Source organism: Echeneis naucrates, chromosome 2, assembly GCF_900963305.1.
Source record: "Echeneis naucrates chromosome 2, fEcheNa1.1, whole genome shotgun sequence".
In the NCBI taxonomy this organism is placed as follows: Eukaryota; Metazoa; Chordata; class Actinopteri; order Carangiformes; family Echeneidae; genus Echeneis; species Echeneis naucrates.
In genome coordinates this window covers 18,163,421-18,184,877 of record NC_042512.1, presented here as the reverse complement: position 1 = coordinate 18,184,877, position 21,457 = coordinate 18,163,421, and the positions used below count along the sequence as shown (strand labels likewise).

The following is a 21,457-nucleotide window of genomic DNA, read 5'->3' as shown; positions in this document are numbered from 1 at the left end:
CCTGCTTAGCTGCAAAATACACAGTTTTATTTCACAAAGAGAGCAAAAGAGAGACTTCAAAAAAATGGTTTATTTGGTTCTTGTAATGAAAGACAATCAGCACATGTCCATGATGCGTCTGATGGAGTTGATTCTCATCATGTTGCTCATTCCCATCTCTCGGAGGTTCCTGTACTCTCCTGGCCTCATGTATGCCATGCGTCCTCTGTAGTTGGGCTGCTCGTACATCAACCAGTGGCCGTCCATGACGTTGCAGGACTGGCAGTCGGACATGTAAAATCGATCCTGGAGAGACTCACAGTCGTCCATCAGCTCGTGCATCTGGCCAGCGAAGTTCTCCCTTTCATAGATCCTCATCCTGAACTGCCCCCTGTGCTGTTGACAAAACATGATGGCTCTTAATTTTCAACGCCATTTTTTTTTTTTTCATTCCGAAGTGTGCAAAGATGTAATGAAGGGTTTACAAATGTCAGTGCCAGAGGAGGAAGAAACCTGACTCTGATATCAAGTTATTTGTAAACAACCAGTAATAATGAACAACCCAAATGTCTCACCATCGGGACCATGCGACAGGAGCGAACTGTGTCCAACAGCGGCATAGCCATCATGGCTGTCATGCTCCCCATGCGCTGAAAATCTGAATACTCCCCTCTCCTCAAGAAGACCTGATTACCCGTGTAGTTTGAGCGGTCGTACACCACGAAGCAGCCATGCTCCACCCTGCAGGAGTTACAGCGGGTCAGGTGCATGTGGATGTCCGAGCAGTCGCTGTTGCACTCATAAGAACGACCCTGGAAGTTCCTCTCCTCGTAGAAAATGATCTGCAACAACAACGCCGACAAACAGGAAATGGTGCTATTGGTCAATACAGCGCACTCGGAAAAGGCGTTTAACAGCTTAGAATTTTCATCAACATGATATAAATATTACCTTGCCCATGTTGACGAATTTAGCTTTTCCAAATGATGCAAATTGAGTGTCACTTTTATATAGATGGGCCGCAGCAGACCACCTTGCATACCTTTGTGTGAAACATCATGAGTCATCACGAGCTTCACGTGGGCCCACATTCATTTTTCAGTAGGTGTTATTGTAAATTGAATGCAGTTTAGGAAGGTCATGTCAGGTCATGGAAAAGGCTAAATGTTCTTCAAATGACTTTTTATTAATTGTCATTTTCAAATGATACTATGCCAAAACATTGTTCCATGGTGATGCTTCCTGAATGTCCACATGTGTTATGACAAAGTTCAGTCTTCTCTTTCGATGTGTTGATTTATTCAGACGAGCTGTGGATTAAATTGTTATATTTAGTCCACAATAAATATTGCAAATTCTGTTAAACAGTGAAGTCTGCCACCCTATACTGCTGCTCTGTGCCACAATATAGAGTGATGACTCAAAGGTTTCAGCACAAGCCATGTGGAAATACTACGGCTGTGCAATGTATAAAAAGGGAAAAGGGTCGATGTTGAAGCTGTACATCTGAGATTAGCTCACAAATATCATGACCATGGGCAGGGTAAGTGAAACTTTTCGATTATTTTGGAGTGAAATTTAATTGCATACCGCTTGGTAAGCATGATATAAGGTATTTTTTTTGAGGTGTAGTTTACTTTGTTGCTTGCAGATCATATTCTATGAGGACAGGAACTTTCAGGGTCGCTCCTATGAGACCAGCAGCGACTGCCCTGAGCTCACCTCCTACCTGAGCAGGTGTAACTCCTGCAGGGTGGAGAGTGGCCTCTTCATGGTCTACGAAAAACCGAACTTCATGGGCAATCAGATGCTGGCGAGGAGGGGCGAGTATCCTGACAACCAGCGCCTGATGGGAACGAGCATGAGTGACTGCATCAGATCCTGTCGTATGATCCCTGTGGTAGGTGGACGCGTCTTACCGTGAGACAACGACCATTAACCCACTCAATTACTGACCTGGGCTTCAAAAAATCATTTTTGTTGCATTTATTGACGCCATCTAAAAATGGGAAGTGAAAATGCATTTGCATTTAAATATACAGGTGAAATATATAAAACTCATTCTGACAGCTTTTCAACTTTGAGTTCAGCTTTCTCATGGTACTGAATTTCTCCCTGAGGGATTGGACACCTAGTTTTTCAAACCTGTGTTGTAGTTTGAAGATAAGATCAGAAGCCTGCAGTCATTTCCCAGATGTTTCTTCATCCACAGCACAGGGGACCTTTCCGCATGAGGCTCTACGAGCGGGAGAACTTTGGAGGTCAGATGCACGAGCTGATGGACAGCGACTGTGACAACATGATGGATCGTCTCCGCATGTCTGACTGCCAGTCCTGCAACGTGATGGACGGCCATTGGCTGATGTTTGAGCAGCCCAACTACCGAGGCAGGATGCTGTACCTCAGGCCAGGAGAGTACAGGAACCTCCAAGAGATGGGGATGGGCAATGTGTCGAGGTTCAGCTCCATCAGACGCATCATGGACTCCTGTTGATTTAACCCCTCTGTGAAAAAATAAAGCAAGGCTAAAAACTAGTGTGCCTACTCTCTGCATATCATTTCAGTGAAAAAATTAGCAACTGGCAGTTGTTAAAGGTTAAAAAAAGACAGAATCCCTGAGCGGGAACGGCCCTGTGCAATTACCCAAAGAATTAGAGGGAAAATGTGTTCAATCATGAACCGAACTGAAAACATAAGCTGCGTATTGTATTTGTCAACTCAAACTTCTCTGCATCACTGTCTGACACCATCTGCCTTCACTGTGCAGCATGTGTTTGATACAGAGCCATCAACAGACTGGAACAAAGGCAAATCAAACAGCACAAAGCTATTTTGCTGATATGTAAATCTCCCTCATTTGGGTATGAAAGACTTGCCAGACTCTGCACATTTTGTTTATCGATAAATACTTTGATGGGGCTGCAGCAAAGAATGAAGGTTTCATTGCATCCAAATGGGGAAGGTAAGATAAAAGTTATTCCAACCGACCAATTTCAGAACGTTATCACAACTCTTACTCTTTCCACAGATCACATTTTTTGAGGAGAAAAAATTCCAGGGTCGCTGCTACAACTGCAGCAGCGACTGCGCCGACCTGCACACACACTTCAACCGCTGCAACTCCATCCGTGTGGAGAGCGGAGTGTGGGTTATCTACGAGAGACCCAGCTACAAGGGTTTCCAGTACATCCTCAGCCCTGGGGAGTATGCTGACAGCCAGCAGTGGATGGCCTTCAGCGACAGTGTCAAATCCTGCCGTGCCATAAAGAATGTAAGCGTTCGTTTCTGTTTTTTCTGTCATCAGAATATATGTTTGTGTAGTGAACAGAAGGATAGGAATGCACAGGACCGAGCTTTGTGAACACAAGCAGAATAAACAAGCCAATAATAACCAGCGTAACTGGCTGTTGGATTAACATAAAATTCAAACAAAAGCAAATGAGAGCACATTGATCAGAATGATAAATCAGATTTTCAGTCTGTGTACTCATTTATGTGTATGTCTGTATCTCGCAGATGATTTGTGCTGTAAAAGAACCTGTGTCATATGCCAGCCCCAGTGTAGATGTCAGACAACAAGATCAGTCTTTTTGCGTTTCAGGTTTACGGCAGTGCTTGGAAGCTGAGGCTGTACGAGAGGCCGGACTTCGGAGGGCAGATGGTGGAGTGCTCTGACGACTGTCCATCGGTGTACGACGCCTACAAGCTGCGTGAGGCCTACTCCTGCGTGGTGACCGATGGCGCCTGGGTGTTCTACGACCTCCCCAACTACAGGGGACATCAGTACCTCCTAGAGCGGGGCGAGTACCGGCAGCACAGCGACTGGGGGGCGTCCTCTCCCGGTGTCGCCTCCCTCCGCAAGATCACTGAGTTTTAACCTTCACCAGAAAGTGATTCAAACATTTTCAGAAGCCTACACTTAGAGGACACAATCAATAAATGAGAAGCAAACTCTGACTATGCCGTTATGTTTTTTTAAATAGAGCCCTTGTCAGCACGCTGGTTTGAATCTTTGGTGGATAAAAACATTTTTATAACCACATTATCTTGTCTCTTAATATTAAAACGCATTAAGAGACCTATGTTGATATGAGTTACACGCAAGCAAGACAAGCTTTAGATAATTCTTTAGATAATTCTCTCTCTTTCTGAAAATAACTATGGCCATGTATTATTATTCACACACAGTTGTGCTTAATTTCAATGATTTATAAAGAAATCACACAATGCACGATCGCATTAAACCGTGAACTTGCTGTCTGTGGCTTCTCGAAACATTAAAAGCTGCACAATTCCCCAGAAGCCACCGGGAACATTGTTCTTCAGCGTGGAGATAGAAACCAGTTCTTTTAAAGAATTTTTTTAAAGATTTTTTGAAAATAAAATGCTGTCTATATGACCAACCTCACCTCCATCAGGTGGAATTTGAGTTTGATATGAGTTAGTCGGTGTAAAATCATGATTCAGTCTCTGCTGTTTCATATCAAACCAAATGTCCCACAGTGCCCTTGTTTTTGTCAGCACGCTCTGCTGCATCCAGTGGCTTTGGGACGCTTTGCACTTACATTGTTTAGGGAAATGGTATCGACTGATCCGAACAATATGATCAGCCTGGATAAATATTTGAATTGCTGTTTGAATAATCCAAGTCACAAAATGCAGACCATGTGCTTATTTTTATTGTTTTTGTTCTGTAAGAGTCTATTGGAGGGGAATGATTTCTATAAATATATTGAAGGTACTTTCATGTCCAATAAAGCTTATTCATATTTTGAAGATGAAAAACAATAAATATTGGAAAACTGACTTTACTTTTATGAAAGCCTGAATAGTTTTTTCTATGTTTGTCCTTTTTTCCAGATCATCTTCTATGAGAGCAAAAACTTCCACAAGTGCAACAATGACTCCCGCAGGCACCTTTCAGCCTCTGCAACTATAACAGTGTTGGGAGGATTCTGGGAAATCTTCAAGAGCTTGTGGGTGAGGAACAATCAACAGTGTTCCAGCTGTTAAAACTGAAATGTTGCTTCAGTGTTGAATTCTTTTTGTTTGTTGTTTTGTGAAGTCATTCATTCATTCCTCTTCAACTTCTCATTCCAGTTCAGCTCCCACTTCGGCTGCTGTAACTCCATCTGGGTGGAGAGTGGCCCCAGTATCTGGGCTACCAGTCTGTCCTGATGAGAGGAGAGTACCCAAACTACCAGAACTGGAACGGCCTCAGTGACCCCATCTGCTCCTGTAGCCTAATGAGATATGTAAGTGTCAGATTTAGTCTGAGAGTTTTTGAAGGTTTTTAGAATGGTCGTAGTCGAATCTGTAAGAAATATATTTCAGTGTGTTCTGTCCTGTTTTATGCAACTGGTTGATAACACAACACATTAAGCTTTCCAATTTTTGAACGTCAGCAAGTGAAGTAAAACCATAAAGAGACGTCGAGAGAAAGCCAACAGGGCAGGCTGTGGGCACGTTTGATAAGAAAGTTTCAAACTGCAAATTCTAATTTCCTGTTGCAGGATGTGTTACAGGTTATTATCTGTGTTGATCTTTTAGACCAGAAGAATAAAAATCAGTGATATGATATGATGTGTACACAGTAGTAGACGTGTGTTGGTCAAGAAAACAGGACACATCGCAAATAAGTAACAGAGCCATCAGTCAGCTGATGTTTGAACGGGCACTTTTATCACACACGCAGATCCGTTCTGGCTTCTGCCAGTGCTGATCAAGCAGTTTATGAGTAGAGTATGAACAATCAGTGCACAACACCTGCACCTGAGGAGGTCAGTCGGTTTAAAGTCAGAGAATGTGAGCAGCAGATTTATTGTGCTCGCTGCAGATGCTGATAAACTGACCAAAACGATGCAAAGCTGCATAATTCTGAAGAGCAGCAACGAGATGAAGTGAGGATGCATTAAATCACAATCCCCATGCATTTGATGAAATAACAACCCTGAGTGGGAAACATTTCTTCGACTTGCATTGCGTCTGCTAACTTTGAGTTTCCATCCACAGTGTGGTACTCAAAAAAAAAAAAACCCAGCGCCGGCATTCCAGAGTTACACATAATCAGGTGAGACGGGTATTGAAGTGGAGAAACTGTTGTGAGTGAGCTGCAGGGTTAAATCATGTCCCACTAAGAATGGCTATTTACACTTCAACAAATGTTTAGTCCTGGACATCAACACAGCTCGTGTTTTTCAGGAGAAGTTCTTATAAATAAACAATTTTTTTGTGTCTTCTCAAACAAATGAATGTAATCCAACGAGCTGCCTTCATGTCTGGAGTTATTTTTTATTTTTATTTTTTTTGCAGAATGGCGGCTCTGGCCCTTTAAGAGAGCCGCAGCTCCATGAATGAAACGCAGCCATTCATAAAAAAAAATAATAATACAGGGAACGTACGTCAGCGCAGCCTCGAAGCTGATTGGCTCGCCCGCTGAGTGACTCTGCGCGGCGGCCAATGGGAGCGCAGGAACGGGGTTCCTTCTCAGCGCTCCGAGCTCTCCATTGAGAAAAACTGCGGTCGAGGAGCTGCAGGGGATGTAGGAAGGAAAACCCGCGTCCGGTTTGTGCCTCACTGCCAACAAGCTTCACTGATCAAGTGAGTGTTGTGTTATTGTTGTTTGTGTGGCTGTGTTGTGGTTTCTTTCTCTCTCTTTTTTTTTGGCTTTGTTTGTTTCCCCTCACGAGGCGGACTTGGTTGGACGGCGGAGCAGATTTGGGTTAAGAGGCGAGCGCCATTTTCTGAAAATCAAAGACAACATTGCGCCCCCAGCCCCTCTCCACCCTCCGCCCAACACCACCACCACCCCGTGTGTCCGTGTGTCCGTCTGCAGCTGCTGCCTTGCACGGATCTTTTCTCAGTCCTGTCTGGATTATTTCCCCGATGCTGATTCCCCCCCCCCCCCCCCCTCGTACTTTCCTGCAGGCATCAGGCATCAAGTTTCACTTCATAAAAAAAAAAAAAAAAAACAAGGAGGACCCAGAATACGTCACTCGGCTCCATTCACAAATCTGCCACTTACATGTTGTTTGTTGATGACACAACACAGTCATCTGATATGTTGTTGCTTTGTTATGAACATGAGGCGTTGTGTGTCCTGGTGTGTGAGGGGGATCAACTTGTGCTTTGGGTGGATTTATTTGGTGAAAGTGGTGAGTTGATCACTCTGTTTCTGGCCTTTACTCGTACAAACCGTACTTAAATAACGTGTAAATAACAGAACACATGCTGAGAATTCACATCTCATTCCAGTGACTGTCCGTGAAGTCACTGAGGCGGCATGTGATGTGCTTTTCAGTCCGATTTGTCAGGTTGCAAACTTCACTTGAAATAATCAGGTCAAAACATGCACAAAATTTTGGAGACAAAATAAAGTTTCCAGACTTCACTGGTACTTTTTTTTTCTTTGGAGTTTGCTTGATTCAACAGAATATTTTGGTGGGATAGGAAATGTTCTAACTTGCTTTGCCGCACGGTATTTTAAGATGAGAAGCTCGATAGCACTTCCGTATCGTTCACGTCTCCATCTACCAGCATCAAGCCTCACACATGAATGTATTCAGAGTGCAGCTGCAGGAGGAAAAGTGGCACTGAGTCACAGACTCAGCCTTTTGGCTGTCATGGAGGTTAGAAACGCAAAAACTCGTGACACATGTATGATCATCATGCGGATGCTTCCAAATCTGTCTCCACGTCATTAAGTTCATCTCTCTCTCCTTCCAGAGTGAAGACTCCTGCAACATGGACAGCTTTTGTGACCAGCAGGTCCCCTTCGTGGTCCCAGAGAGCGTGAGTCTGAACTGTCCGCTGAATTTATCCTCCTCTGCAAAAAGAACTGAGGAATAATTTCATGTCCTTTTTCTCAATTCTGACGCAGAAATGTCAGCGAGCCGAAGCAGAGCGATGCCTTAGCGACAGGAAAAGGAAGTTTGTGGACACAGAGTTGGCTCAGGACACAGAAGGTAGGCTCACATATAAACCCACAAAATAAATACTGACGTGTTAAATGATGTAACACACGTTTAAATGTGATTTCATCACTTTGTCACAGAGCTTTTTCAAGATCTGAGCCAGCTCCAGGAAATCTGGATTGCAGAAGGTGAGACCTGTGAGCATCACCAAGTGATTGGTTATACTCCCTAAATCATAAATGGCCAAATGCACAACCTTGATTTAAAGCAGTGGGCGTGTCCGGCTGCACAGAGGAGGTCCAAGGCTAATTCTGCTGTGTGTGAGATGGCTGAATAAATCCTGAATGCTTCTCCTCCGACAGCTCAGGTTCCTGATGACGAGCAGTTCGTCCCAGATTTCCAGTCCAACAATCGTGAGTAGCTGCTGCTTCTCTGAATATCTCTTAGAGTTTTATGTCAGGGAAGAAATGTTTTGTAGAATAATCTAATAATATCACCAATGATGACGAACAAATATAATCTGTGCACTCAGAGCCTGATTTTTATCTCTCAGTACCACAGAGCTCCATTGTTGTCCAAACTCTTGCTTTTGGAAGCAGCTTTCCTCTCTCTCTGTGACATTTGCTTGTCTGTCTCAAAACTGAAATGGTATTTAAAAAGGTTTCTTTCAGGTTCAGGCTGTTATTTTAGGAAGCAATTTTAAAAAAATGTTCCTTTCAGCTCTTGTAGAAAAAAAAATCCAATAATTGTATCTTTGAATGTTCAGTGTCATGAGGTTTTATTTTAGATGAGTCTGTGAAGTAGCGTAAATCTGTAGCTGGCAGTTTGCACCAGCTGCTCTCCATCAGATAACCTCGGCGTGCGCCTCAAGGCCGCTGGTGTTCAGCACATTGTTTACAAGACTCACGTTGACTGGCAGTCCACAATGTGACTCTCTGGCAGGCTCAGCGCCAATTAAATGATAGCAGTCATGTGGCAGGAAGTGAAGGGGGGTTGGGTGGGTAGAACAATGATTGCCAGCAACTCCAACTGTACCTTTTAAAAAGAATGATGTCACAGATAAGGCGGGAGCGAAGGAGATGGTGCATTCAGTGCTGCTGCCAAACACGTACAACACGCCTTTATTGCTGTTTGATAGCAGACAGTAAATCTGACAGTTACTGTGTTGTGGATGGAAACATTAGGGGAGCGATGTTGTCTCTGCACGTTCCAGGAAGGCTGCGATCAGATAGGGTGTTTTTTTTTTTTTGTGTTGGTTTTTTTTTTATTTATTTTTTTAGAAACCAGAACCTGCAGAGTGTTAAATCATAGTTTAAACCACCAACAAACCATGTATGTCCATGTATGTCTGCATTTTGTTTCAGCCACAGAGAGAATGAATCCTCGGTATCTGTCAGGTATTCAGGATGATGATTATTATTTGTTTGTGTGCAGTCATGTTTCATGGGCCGCCTGTCAGCAAAGTGAAGCGAGAGCCCACGCCGCCTGAAGAGCCGTCTCCCTGCGGAACGCCTCAGGCTGACATGTGCCTTTACAGTTACAGGTAAACGTCTGCGTTGTTGGCTGATGATGTCATGACACTGATGTCCTGCGCTCAAAGTGAAACTGTCTCTCTCTCTCTTCAGTGCCCGCGACAACAAGCCGGCTCTGACTGCAGCTTCCGCACCTGCAGTGCAGTGTGGCTCCTCCCATCTGACAGGACCTCCCCCCTTACAGAGGCAGCTACAGCCATCGACCCCCCAGCTGTCCAACAGCTGCCCCACGAGCCACATTCCTGCTCTGAGCCCCTCCCATCACCATAACCAAAGCCGGCAGTTTGCTCTGCCGCGCCCCCCCATCAGCTGTCCCAGTGCGGCTTTCAGCAGGGACCAAAGGTGAGCTCGGCTGGTTCCCTTTAGATGGTGGAATCTGGAGATCTGACCTGAGGCCCTAAAATGCTGCTGTTCCTCCATGTTTCAGGTTCCAGCGTCAGATGTCAGAGCCCTGCGTGTCCTTCCTCCCGCCAGAGAAAACCACCAACACACTGTACCCCCCCGCCAGCCACGACGGGCGCCCGCTGTACCAACGCCACCTCTCCGAGCCCCTCATTCCTCAGGGCCCCCGGGGATTCAAACAGGAGCTGGTGGACCCAAGATACCCGGAGCGAGAGCGGCCTGTTCCAGGTCTGGTCCAGCCCCAGACCCCCTTCAGCCACGTCACAATAAAACAGGAGCCACGAGACTTCAGCTTCGACTCAGGTCGGTACAGTCAGGCTGCTCTACGTTGGGAGAACGGACTCGTTCGTTTGCTCATGGACTTGATTTTTGTCCTGCAGAGGTTCAAACCTGCCAGTCGTCCTCCTACGGGAAGTTTTCAGTCTTGTACCAGAACACCAATGCAGGTGAGCTGTGTTGTCTTTGAAACAGCTCAGTACCTTCAATGCAACAAACATCATGAGTTCTCATGTGTTGTTTTGTGGCTCCACAGGATTCGGTCATGACAGAGAGCCACATCTGTACTATGACGACACGTGTGTTGTGCCGGACCGACTGGAAGGTAAGCCCGAGCTTCAGAAGGTGTCTTCGTCTAAACTGTTGATGCTGATGGACACGTGCTGCTGAGCGGTGTCCTCATTGTGTCCCCTCTGAACCTGTGAGCAGGGAAAGTGAAGCAGGAGGGTTTGCCCTATCAGCGCCGCGGCTCCCTGCAGCTCTGGCAGTTTCTGCTCACGCTGCTTGACAACCCGGCCAACGGTCATCTGATTGTGTGGACGGGGCGTAACATGGAGTTTAAACTGATCGACCCTGAAGAGGTCAGTCACAGACAAAACTGACATGGGCCTTCTAACTCCAACCGAACAGTCAGCAGACATGACATGATCACAGTCTGAATTCTGACTTTACTTTCTGAAATTACACATGTACACATTTTTGGCTAAAATTGAACGAACAGGAGCATAAGTGGCAGCAGAACAGTCCATTAGAGAAAATGAAATGAATCATCTGAGTGTTCGTCCTGTGTCAGGTCGCTCGGCTCTGGGGGATTCAGAAGAATCGACCGGCCATGAACTACGACAAGCTGAGCCGCTCGCTGAGGTACTACTACGAGAAGGGCATCATGCAGAAGGCAGGTCTCATTTCACATATTTTCTTCATCTCAAGGCTAATAGAGTCTGATATTTATGGATGGAGAGCTTTGAAAAAGCTGAAAATGGCGCTCAGGCGGCAGCTGTGACGTCACGTGTAATTTCCCTCCTCTGGTTGGCTCCTCCTGCAGGTGGCTGGAGAAAGATATGTCTATAAGTTCGTCTGTAACTCTGAGGCTCTCTTCTCCATGGCTTTCCCCGACAACCAGAGGCCAAGCCTGAAAGCTGACCCAGAAGCCCTCCCACCTCCCAGCGAGGAGGAGGAGGGTCCGTACCTGGCTGAGGGAGCTGAGCAGGGCGGCCATGGGCTGGCTTTCCCTGACAGTTACCCGTATTAGACTCACCAGCCTGGAAGCTGGAGGGAGCAGGAGATCTTTTAAACAGCACCCTGAAATTACTGAGCAGTGTTGGTGATTTTCACAGATGTACACCTGATTGTTTTTATTAAAGACATTTGCAGGGGACAAGTAAATATTTGAAGATTTGAAAAAAACTTCAGCATTTTGCCACGATGCTCAAAAACATTCTCTTCAAGTTACAGCTTATTCATTTTGGCATTTCTCTGAAAATATAATCTCTTTGGGGCCGTCGCTGGGGTCATTAAGTGGCACCGTCCTCATGGAAGTGAACTCTGGGACTTGTCAACCAAAAAGTATCTCGAAGCCATGGCATTCCTTTACTAACCGACCAATCAATGCTTTGTGGGTGAGCCTTTTCCTGCTTGAAAGGGACACACGTTTCAGTCCTGTAAACAGGTTTCATGATGGAACTGTCTTTTGTGTATGTTTTCCTGTTTTCAAAGCTGATATTTTTTGCATTATAGGGACTTGTAATTTTTCCTATAACTGTTTTCTGACAAAGGTACTGCTATTTTTGATTCTGTAATACTGCCACTTTGATGCTAATATGAAGCATTGACTTTCTTACCGATGGCCGACTAGAAAAAGGTGTATAATTGTATATGAATATATTTTTGCTAAAGGCTCAGCCTGCTTGGCATTGTACCACGAGCTGAAGAGTTTAGCTTGCTAATGTGCTGCATCAATGTCAGCCTCTCCAAGCTGGAGTGACTTTGTACCATTTGAGTCCTGGTGGATTTTGCTGTATGGTCACACGGTGGTATGAATGTTGAAGCTGACACTGTTGTGAGTCTACCCTCAGATACTGTATGTGTGCCTTATGTTGATATTTACTGATACAATAAACCATTTTACTCTTACTCTTCTTTTTTCACCATGATTAAAAAAAATCCTCCATCACAATGAAACAAAGTGACAAAATGGCAGCCAGCAGGAGGGAAACGAACAGACTGAGGAAAGATCAGTCTGAGTTCATCTCGTACTCTTACTGAAAATTAATGGCATAGCCTGCAATGACATGCAGTCACAGACGCGACTGATTTCAGTGCTGCCACCGTTTGTCCGGATTGAAAGACTCAAAAAACATTTGTAAGCTGTCTGACGTGGTGGTTCAGTTTATAAGGTGACTGGTTAGAGTCCCTGAGGTTGAGGGTTCGAGTCCTGACACAGTCTCTGTTTTTTCACACCGACATGCAAAGTGAAAAGTCAAATACGCCTGGAGCTCCTGAGTCAGTCAGGATGGTTGGCTCAGTCAGATGACTGTTGGGTTTCTTTTTTTGGCTTTAGAAGGTTGTGGGTTCAAATCCAGACCTGAGCATGTTCTTTTTTTTGTTTGTTTGTTTGTTTTTTTTAAATGATGGATCTGGACTTGTAAAAGGGGTTGGGTCCTATTTCTACTCTATTGGAGGTTCAGGAGACCTCATCCCTGCTCAGGCCCAGAGATCAGGCACCGACACATTATGACCGGACGAGCGACTTTAACGTCGCTGCCGGGTGGGTTCTCAGCCCTCCCTCCACAACCCCTCCACCCCTCCTGACTATGAGCGGACGAGCACTTTAACGTCGCTGCCGCGAGAACCCAACAACCCCCTAAAAGCCCCCCATCTAAGCTAAATTCTACTGTATCGGCACCCAAACTCAGGGTGTGGGGGGGATGGTTACTCTCCCCAGGTCCCAGTGACCTGACTCCTCCAGACTTAGCATTTACACTTGTGGGAATTGAACCCATAACCAGCGGGTCCTATAGCCAGCGTGAATACACACTGAGCTATCCAACCCCTGAAGCCTGAGGCCTTCAGCAGAGCCTTTCAGTTGTCGTGAAACAGACAAAGAGGACAACCAGCTTGGCTGTGGGCCAGGCAGAGTTGGGGTTTGGGGTTCGGCAGTGGTGGCTCCAGGACTGATTTCACCGCTCACACCTTAGAACTCATTTTGAGCTCCAAAGGAAATAAAATAGTCTTCAAAAACACATAATTATCTGACCGGTGTCACCTGCTCTTACTTTCTGTTGATCAGAGGACTCAAAGACACTGCTGCCCCCAGCGGCTGGCCGCGGAACTGCACCCACCAAAACGACAGATGAGTGACAGGACAGGGCCCCTGTGGCCCCGCCCCTCGAACCGCCGGTTCCGGGGAAGCCCAGAATCGAACCCAGACTCGAACCCCATCCGGCCGCTGAGCCACCCACGACATGTCACATTTGGGCTTTTCTGCAGGAGGCTCTTTATTTTCAAAGCATGCGATTCATCAAAGCTGCAAATCACCTACAAAAGGAAGCTTCCGGTCTCTTCGCGCTGCTGAAAGCCGCCGACAGTCAACGATTCTGCCACCACATGAGAGCTGAAGTCCCTCCGACTCTTTATTCCCCTTCTCCTCCTGAAAGTCCGATCTCATCTGCAGACAACCCGCAGCAGATCCCTCACTTCCGGCAACACGCTGACCTGCGTGCGTACGTCGCTCACGTCACTTCCGGCAACTGTATTTAACTTCCTGTTGCCGTCTCTATTATTTTAGCTTATCGCCGCCATTCCCCTTCATTTACTAAAAACGTAAATGAAAAGTTCAAATTTTTTTTTCAGCTCTAAACTTTCTACATTTCTTAAATGACTCTGGCTCTTTTTCACTTCCGGTAGCTAAGTTAGCTTAGCAGTTAGCCGCTCGCTGTCTGCTGCTGCCAGCTCCATGTTTATTTATTCTGACGTCACGTCGGAGGTCACAATCATTCATGTGGACTGACTCCTGAAACAGGCTTCATTCATTTAGAAAGGCCAGCCTGGAAATAAAGTTTAAAAACTGATAATCGTAATAAAAGCTTTCTGCAGCCAAATGAACCATGTGTATGTGTATTTCTGAACCATAAATACACAGATGAAGATTGTTTTTACAGGGATTCATATTTATATATGTAGTCAGTGGAAAACAACATTCTCATATTAAACACACAAGATAACATTTTAGGGATAATGTGTATAAAAATATGGACATTTAAAATATTTGTTTTGTGAGCTATGAATAACAAAAAGTGATCTGAACTATACAGACAGATTACATTAGTAACAGCTTTATCTTTGTAAATTGCTGTGTTAATTTGGGTCACACAGTGGATAAAATAAATGGTGACATAAAAGCACTGATTTAAATAAATAAACGTGTAAACTGCCATAATACTGCTTTACAGCTTTACATTTATATACAATCTTAAATAATAATATAGCAGCAAAAATCATGTTTTGGTGTAAAAATGTACAGAATAATGCAGAAACAGACTCCCTCTGTGGTCCAGACTTCAGTCTTTGTTCATGTGTCATGGCGGCGGGCACAGAAACGCTGAAGCGTTGAACTTCACCCCGTATCCGAAGCCGGCATACAGAGGTTCGGTGAACGTGGTGTTGAAGGTGTGGAGGTGGATCAGAGTGTCAGAGGAGACTTTGTAGAAGGACAAGACGCCTGCAGGACAGTCCACATACACAGCCACTCTGTTGGAGACGGAGGAGTCGGAGGGCTGAGGGATGAGCGTCCCGCTGTTGTTGTGCCAGGCGTTGTACCCCCCATCGGTGCACGTCAGACACCAGGACTGATCGTTCCCTCCAAACTTGGAGCCGTCGCTGTCTCCGTTCCTTCCTATACTTCTGTAGCTGACGGCGACGTACACCTTCCCAGCCCACTCCACCTCCCAGTAGCAGCGGCCAGTCAGACCAGTATCACACAGGACCTGGGGCCAGTAGTCAAACCTCTCTGGGTGATGTGGATACAGATGGTCTTTTCTCAGGTCGGTCACCTTTTTGTTGCTTTCAGACAGCTGGAGGAATTTGTGCGCAGTGTCTGGGTTCAGTGTGAGGTCACAGAAATCTGATGGAGAGCGACACACAACAATGTCACACAAACGGGTGGTTGTTTGGGTCTTCTATCACAGTATATTTGTTTGTTTCCACTTACACTTCCTCAGACCGGGTGTGAGCCACTGAACTCCGCAGGGGTCGACACTGAAAGACAGATGTGGGATGATGATGCACTAAAGTCCGACACACAAAGTCCTCTCCTGTTAGTTTCTGGCAGCATCTGATCCTACCTGAGAGTTTCTGGTGTCCATTGTGGATCAGCCAGCAGCCGCTTCACCCCCGAGTCTCCGGGATTGTTGTAGCTCAGGTCCAGCTCACTCAGGTGGGAGGGGTTGGAGCTCAGAGCTGAGCCCAGAGAGGCACAACCGTCCTCTGTGATCAGACATCCTGACAGGCTGCAGACACACAAAAACAACACAAGTGGCAGATCAGTGCAGTCCAATAAAGTCAGCGTGTTGTGTCAGTAAGTGTCATTTTAGATACACTGGAAACACTGGACTCAGAGAGAGACACCAGTCTGACCTGAGAGCCTTCAGGGAACAATGTGGACTCTTCAAACCAGCAGACAGCAGCCTGACCCCCGAGTCCTGCAGGTTGTTGTTGCTCAGGTCCAGCTCTCTCAGACTAGAGGACTGGGAGCTGAGGATCGAGGACAGAGCTTCACAGCTTCTCTCTGAGAGGTTACAGCCGCTCAGTCTGAGGAGGGAAAGAGATTTTAAGTGAAGCTCATGAAATGTGACTTGTGAATAAAATCAGGTCGGACTTACAGAACTTTCTTGGAGGCTTTGACGACTGGCAGCAGCTTCAGAAGAGCCTCCTCTGAAGCCGAGTATTTCTTCAGGTCAAACACATCCAGATGGTGTTCAGACGACAGCAGGATGAAGACCAGAGCCGACCACTGAGCAGGAGACAGTCGGTCTGTGGTGAGACGACCAGATCTCAGATACTGCTGGATCTCCTCCACCAGAGAATGATCCTTCAGCTCGTTCAGACAGTGGAACAGATTGATGCTCTTTTCTGGAGAAGGGTTCTCCTCGATCTTCTTCTTGATGTACTGGACTGTTTCCTGATTGGTCCATGAGCTACTTCCTGTCTGCATCAGTCCTTGTAGGAGAGTCTGATTGGTCTGCAGAGAAAGACCCAGGAGGAAGCGCAGGAAGAGGTCCAGGTGTCCATTTGGACTCTGTAAGGCCTGGTCCACGGCGCTCTGGTAGAGGTGTGTCCCTGCAGAGTCATCGTTTCCTGCTTCGGACATGATCTGGGAGGTGGTTGGTTCTTCTGACATCAGATCGACTCCAGAGTTGATGAAGGTCAGATGGACGTGTAGAGCAGCCAGGAACTCCTGGACACTCAGATGGACGAAGCAGAAGACCTTGTTGCTGTACAGGCCTCTCTCTTCTTTAAAGATCTGGGTGAAGACTCCGGAGTAAATGGAGGCTGCTCTGATATCGATGCCGCACTCCGTCAGGTCGGACTCATAGAACGTCAGGTTTCCTTTCTGCAGCTGCTCAAACGCCAGTTTTCCCAGAGACTCAATCATCTTCTTGTTCTCTGGACTCCAGTGTGGATCCGTCCCAGCTCTTCCATGGAACTTGATGTTCTTCAGTTTGGACTGAACCACCAGGAAGTGGATGTACATCTCCGTCAGGGTCTTGGGCAGCTCTCCTCCCTCTCTGGTCTTCAGCACGTCCTCCAGGACCGTCGTGGTGATCCAGCAGAAGACCGGGATGTGGCACATGATGTAGAGGCTTCGTGACGTCCTGATGTGGGAGATGATTTTGTTCTCCAGCTTCTCATCTGTGAACCTCTTCCTGAAGTACTCCTCTTTCTGCTCGTCAGTGAACCCTCTGACCTCTGTTGCCATGTCGACACACTGCGGAGGGATCTGACTGGCTGCTGCAGGTCGTGTGGTGATCCAGAGGCGAGCAGAGGGAAGCAGGTTCCCCCTGATGAGGTTTGTCAGCAGCACGTCCACTGAGGTGGACTCTGTAGGATCAGTCAGGACCTCAGTGTTGTGGAAGTCCAGAGGAAGTCGACACTCATCCAGACCGTCAAAGATGAACACAACCTGGAAGTGATCAAAGCTGCAGATTCTGGCTTCTTTGGTTTCAGAGAAGAAGTGATGAACAAGTTCCACCAAGCTGAACTTCTTCTCCTTCAGCAAGTTCAGCTCTCTGAAGGTGAAGGGGAACGTGAACTCGATGTCCTGGTTGTCTTTGCCTTCGGCCCAGTCCAGAGTGAATTTCTGTGTGAGCACCGTTTTGCCGATGCCGGCGACTCCCTTCGTCATCACCGTCCTGATCAGCTCGTCTCTTCCAGGCGGAGCTTTAAAGATTTCTTCACACCTGATTTTGCGTTCTCTCTTTTCCACTTTCTTTGACGCTAATTCGATCTGTCTGACCTCGTGCTCCTTGTTGAGCTCTCCGGCGCCCCCCTCGGTGATGTAGAGCTCTGTGTAGATCTGGTTCAGAAAGGTCGGGTTCCCTGCTTTAGCTATGCCTTCAAAAACACACTGGAACTTCCTCTTGAGGTTTAGTTTCAGGTTACGCTGGCACATTGCAGGAGATCCTTGAACCAAACAAAACAGCCAATCAGAGAAAAGTGGCCTTTTCATAATGAGGATTTAGCAGAATCACGAAAAGAGTAAAACATTTCTGATGGGTGAAAGTAAGAAAGTCTCTCACTGCTCTGCAGACGGTCAGCCAGCCCCTCCTCCTTCATCCCCCTCAGGATATTTAGTACAACCTTCAGAAAAGCCTCTCTGCTGCTCTTCTTCTGCTCCACATCGCCCTCAAACGCTTCCTCATCCTCGCTGCGACCCTCTAAGCATTCTGGGTAATCTGGACTCAGAACATCCTGCATCCTCTTCAGCTCCTTCTGGACGAAGGTGAGGAGTTTCTCCTCCAGTTGCTGGAACAGAAACATGAGAAACTAAAACCAATCGCTGTTTCAGAGACAGACAGTCAGCTGGCGGAAACATGAAACAGAGAAAAGTCGCTGTTTTTCGTGTACAGACCATAAATATGGAGTTCAGGACTGTCTGCTGCTGAGCACACAGATCATCGAGAACATCTGGGCTCTCCTGCGCCGGTCTGGAGAAGAATCATGTAATGTTTTATTTCTGTTTTTAGAAATAGGAATAGAATAAAAAGTGGATTAACGGCTGACCTGAACAGAAGAGGGCTAGACTTTGAATGGTTGCTCTTCAAGGACACACAGCTGGGTGGAGCTGCAGGATCAGGTTCTGATCCAGAGGACTCTGGACTCTTGTGGATCCTGGTAGATGTTGAGAAAGACTGTCAGAGAGGGAAGTTCGGCCACAGTTAAGACAAAACTGTTTCAGCTCACCTTCGATCATGACAGAGTCCATTTTTAAACGCAAGAGGGATTTCCTTTGATTGGTTGCTCTTCAGGGACACACAACTGGGTCCGGGTTTAGGTCCAGGTTCTGGTTCGGGGTCAGGAGAATAGGGTATCTCAAAGATCCTGCGAGACAAAGAGACAAACCTGTGAGCTGTGACGGGACAGTGTGAGACAGGTTACAGACGGAACGTCCACTTACGGCGTCTTTAATGAAAGTTGTCTCTGCAGTAAAACAGGTGGACTCATGCTGCGCCGTCATGGACATAAAACCGGCTTCCTGTCGTGGAATAACAAACACATTGTTCCATCTGTGACAGCACGCAGCAAAAAACATGGAAACAACCCTCACAGCTGGACATCTGCTGGCGAAAATATAAAACTGCACCAGGTTGGAAAAATAAGATGGCAAGTGCAGCCAATGTCATTTCATCACTTTATTATTCTATTCATTCTAATTATTTCACAATCAGAGGGCTGAAACTAAACTGTTTTATTTTTATATCTAAACAGTTACATATCACCAGAGAAAACAGTTTATCCTGGCTCAGTCAAAATGAAGCTTCAATGTCAACTTAAATATTCAAAATGGAGGAAGTGCAAGAACAAAAAAGAGATTTTGTGAATGAAGCAGCACTTTGACTTGATGTTATGTATTTTTCTATCTTTTCTCCTAAAGAAAAAAAATCCCAAAAAACAGAAATAAAAAAGAGGAAATAGAGAGAGGAACACTTGACGTGAACAGGAACATGATATGAATCAATCAGGTTTGTTTTCATCTTCAGCTAGTTTCACTGTGTTTATCTGACATCTCTTCTCTGTGTATTGTGTCATCAAGTAACGTGACACAGGGGCGTTTTGTGTGTGTGTATATGTGTGTGTGTGTGTGTGTGTGTGTGTGTGTGTGTGTATGTGTGTGTGTGTGTGTGTGTGCACATGCGGTGGACTGAAACCTGAAGGTTGGACTTCAGGCTGGACCGGGTCCTGCTCAGTCTTGGTTCTGGACATTTGGATATGGATCCATGTGTTTCTGAGTCAGATTTGTCTCCTGGTGCCGGTGAGCTGATCAAACCGCCTGCCTTTTTGAGCCAAGCTTTCTCTTTTGAGAGCTGTTTGTTTTGTTTCATTTTCCAGAATTTGGACAGAAAAACATGAATCAGGTACAACAGATAGAAATAAAGGAGGGCAGTCTTACCTTCTCCGGCACAGATGAAGGGACTCTGCTGATGTAGACACTAGCTGACTGAGGCTCTGTCTGTTTTTACTAAAACTGCGTCACCAACCAGGAAATGACTGGAGTGGAGGGGACTTCCTCACTTTAGGCCCCGCCCAGCTCGGGTGCTCCTCCTGATCCAGGAGCTGAAATCAAAACCTGAACAGGACTGAAACAGGAAATGTGTGACTGTGGAAAAAAACCACCAGCTTGTTTTTTCTAATGTAATTATAGTCTTTTTAATTATTATGTAAATCTTTAAAAAAAATAAAAAAATCAGATTTAAGATTGAAATGAGTGTTTCCTTTTATATTTTGAATAAATATCAGTTCAACAAACTTGGATCATTTGCTAAAAACACTCAGTGATTTAGTCAGAGTTTTTTGATGATGGCTGATTTCAGGAAAAAGATTCTTTACACATCTTTAGAACCACTCTTTTATTTTGAAAAAAAAAAAAAAAGAAATATCTGAAGTCACTTGTTGCCTTGCCTTAAACACAAACACCTCCAAGTTCATGTATTTTTTTTTTCACTTCTTTTTATAAATTAGAATGGTATATTATGCATGCAATACCGCATTAGCCGCTTAAGTTTTCACCTTCCACAGGAAAAACAAAAAAAAACAAAACAACAAACACAAAAACTTCCCTTAAAAGTTGTGATGAAGCTGCTTGGAAAAGGGTTGGTCGGTGGGAGAAGCCACAGCATGAAGCGATGTACACAGTTTGCGGTTGCATAGTACAGTACATGAAGATCCTCATTTGAAAACAGCATGCCGTTTTGTATTGCACATTACTGAAACGTTGTTTACTGGACCTTGCTGTTGTTCCAAGCAATCCCACAGGGGTCGTCGCCTCATTTCAGAACATGTATACAGCAAATAGCATCTCTCAAAGACATATGTACATTTATTTGTTAGAAAAATAATTGCCAGCAAATATTCATCTATTTCTTTTTCTACTGGAATAAATGTTTGTTTGTTCTTTTGCTTTCTCTGTTTTTTTTTTTTTTTTGTAACTTTTGTTTTACATTTTACCAAAGAAAAGTTTTTGTATTTTAGGGTGACCTTGAGATTTTAAATCAGTGAAAACTAAAAACTGGCGATGCATTTTCGTTTTGGCCACAGGTCAAGGTGGAACAAATGTAAAAAGAAAGCCAAGATGGGCAGTTTTTTTTTTCTTTTCTGAGGTCTGTGAGTGAGTCGGGGGTTATTTTTGTTCTGATTTAATTCCAGAGCTCCGGAGGAGCGTCTCTCATCATTTCAGGGCGTTCACAAAGAGAGGTATGCTGCGGCGCAGGTCTGAAAAATCCCCTCTGATTGTCTCGAGCAGCCCAGCTCAACATCTGTTGGTTTTGATTTCAAATGGAAAATGGCTCCCTGTTCAATCGACCGATGGGATTTCAATGCTATGGGGCAGAATGAGTCTGAAAAGCAACATTATCACTTTCTTTTTCATTTGCAGTCTTTTTTGTGGGCAAAGAAATAATCTGTCTTTTATTGTTCAGCTACTCAGAAACCATCTTAGTTTTTATGTGCTACACAGGTTATTTTTAAGATATTGTATCCAGATCTATACAAAGTGATCTCTCTATGAGAGAACTGGACATTTATTTCTAAGTTTAAATGAATAAATCAGGAGCTGCTTGGCACCAGAAAACATTTTCTGGT

General features: G+C 45.3%; 5 protein-coding genes across 8 annotated transcripts; 3 read left to right on the top strand and 2 right to left on the bottom strand.

Moving 5' to 3' along the window:
* Positions 1 to 96: 96 nt before the first annotated feature.
* On the bottom strand, positions 97 to 10,629 carry LOC115051324 (gamma-crystallin M3-like). 2 transcript variants are annotated; one of them, XM_029514702.1, is made up of 3 exons: positions 10,615 to 10,629; positions 555 to 821; positions 97 to 375 (listed from the first exon to the last, which is right to left on the bottom strand). In XM_029514702.1, the coding sequence occupies exons 1-3, from the start codon at positions 10,627 to 10,629 to the stop codon at positions 97 to 99; spliced, it is 561 nt and encodes a 186-aa protein (XP_029370562.1). The 2 variants fall into 2 exon arrangements, with proteins under 2 accessions (XP_029370562.1, XP_029370573.1); XM_029514713.1 differs by lacking the exon at positions 10,615 to 10,629 and adding an exon at positions 931 to 939.
* Positions 1,508 to 2,473, top strand: LOC115051333 (gamma-crystallin M3-like). Its single transcript, XM_029514725.1, has 3 exons — positions 1,508 to 1,522; positions 1,631 to 1,879; positions 2,192 to 2,473. Exons 1-3 carry the CDS (start codon positions 1,508 to 1,510, stop codon positions 2,471 to 2,473), a joined length of 546 nt encoding a protein of 181 aa, XP_029370585.1.
* On the top strand, positions 2,933 to 3,856 carry LOC115051340 (gamma-crystallin M2-like). Of its 2 annotated transcripts, XM_029514747.1 has the most exons (4): positions 2,933 to 2,941; positions 3,008 to 3,250; positions 3,458 to 3,462; positions 3,592 to 3,856. In XM_029514747.1, the coding sequence occupies exons 1-4, from the start codon at positions 2,933 to 2,935 to the stop codon at positions 3,854 to 3,856; spliced, it is 522 nt and encodes a 173-aa protein (XP_029370607.1). The 2 variants fall into 2 exon arrangements, with proteins under 2 accessions (XP_029370607.1, XP_029370599.1); XM_029514739.1 differs by lacking the exon at positions 3,458 to 3,462 and having other exon boundaries at positions 3,581 to 3,856.
* On the top strand, positions 6,478 to 12,229 carry LOC115051266 (ETS translocation variant 5-like). Of its 2 annotated transcripts, none has more exons than XM_029514610.1 (13): positions 6,478 to 6,579; positions 7,705 to 7,770; positions 7,859 to 7,943; positions 8,033 to 8,080; positions 8,255 to 8,305; positions 9,327 to 9,435; positions 9,518 to 9,766; positions 9,852 to 10,129; positions 10,207 to 10,272; positions 10,359 to 10,427; positions 10,532 to 10,683; positions 10,896 to 10,997; positions 11,148 to 12,229. In XM_029514610.1, exons 2-13 carry the CDS (start codon positions 7,723 to 7,725, stop codon positions 11,352 to 11,354), a joined length of 1,464 nt encoding a protein of 487 aa, XP_029370470.1. In that variant the 5' UTR covers positions 6,478 to 6,579; positions 7,705 to 7,722; the 3' UTR covers positions 11,355 to 12,229. The 2 variants fall into 2 exon arrangements, with proteins under 2 accessions (XP_029370470.1, XP_029370460.1); XM_029514600.1 differs by lacking the exon at positions 6,478 to 6,579 and adding an exon at positions 7,454 to 7,607.
* Positions 12,230 to 14,258: 2,029 nt separating this feature from the next.
* LOC115051261 (NLR family CARD domain-containing protein 3-like) lies at positions 14,259 to 19,861 on the bottom strand. Its single transcript, XM_029514586.1, has 11 exons — positions 19,770 to 19,861; positions 18,777 to 18,854; positions 18,563 to 18,700; positions 18,383 to 18,490; positions 18,231 to 18,306; positions 17,899 to 18,124; positions 15,982 to 17,782; positions 15,737 to 15,910; positions 15,445 to 15,609; positions 15,312 to 15,358; positions 14,259 to 15,224 (listed from the first exon to the last, which is right to left on the bottom strand). The coding sequence occupies exons 2-11, from the start codon at positions 18,821 to 18,823 to the stop codon at positions 14,680 to 14,682; spliced, it is 3,327 nt and encodes a 1,108-aa protein (XP_029370446.1). The 5' UTR covers positions 18,824 to 18,854; positions 19,770 to 19,861; the 3' UTR covers positions 14,259 to 14,679.
* Positions 19,862 to 21,457: the final 1,596 nt, after the last annotated feature.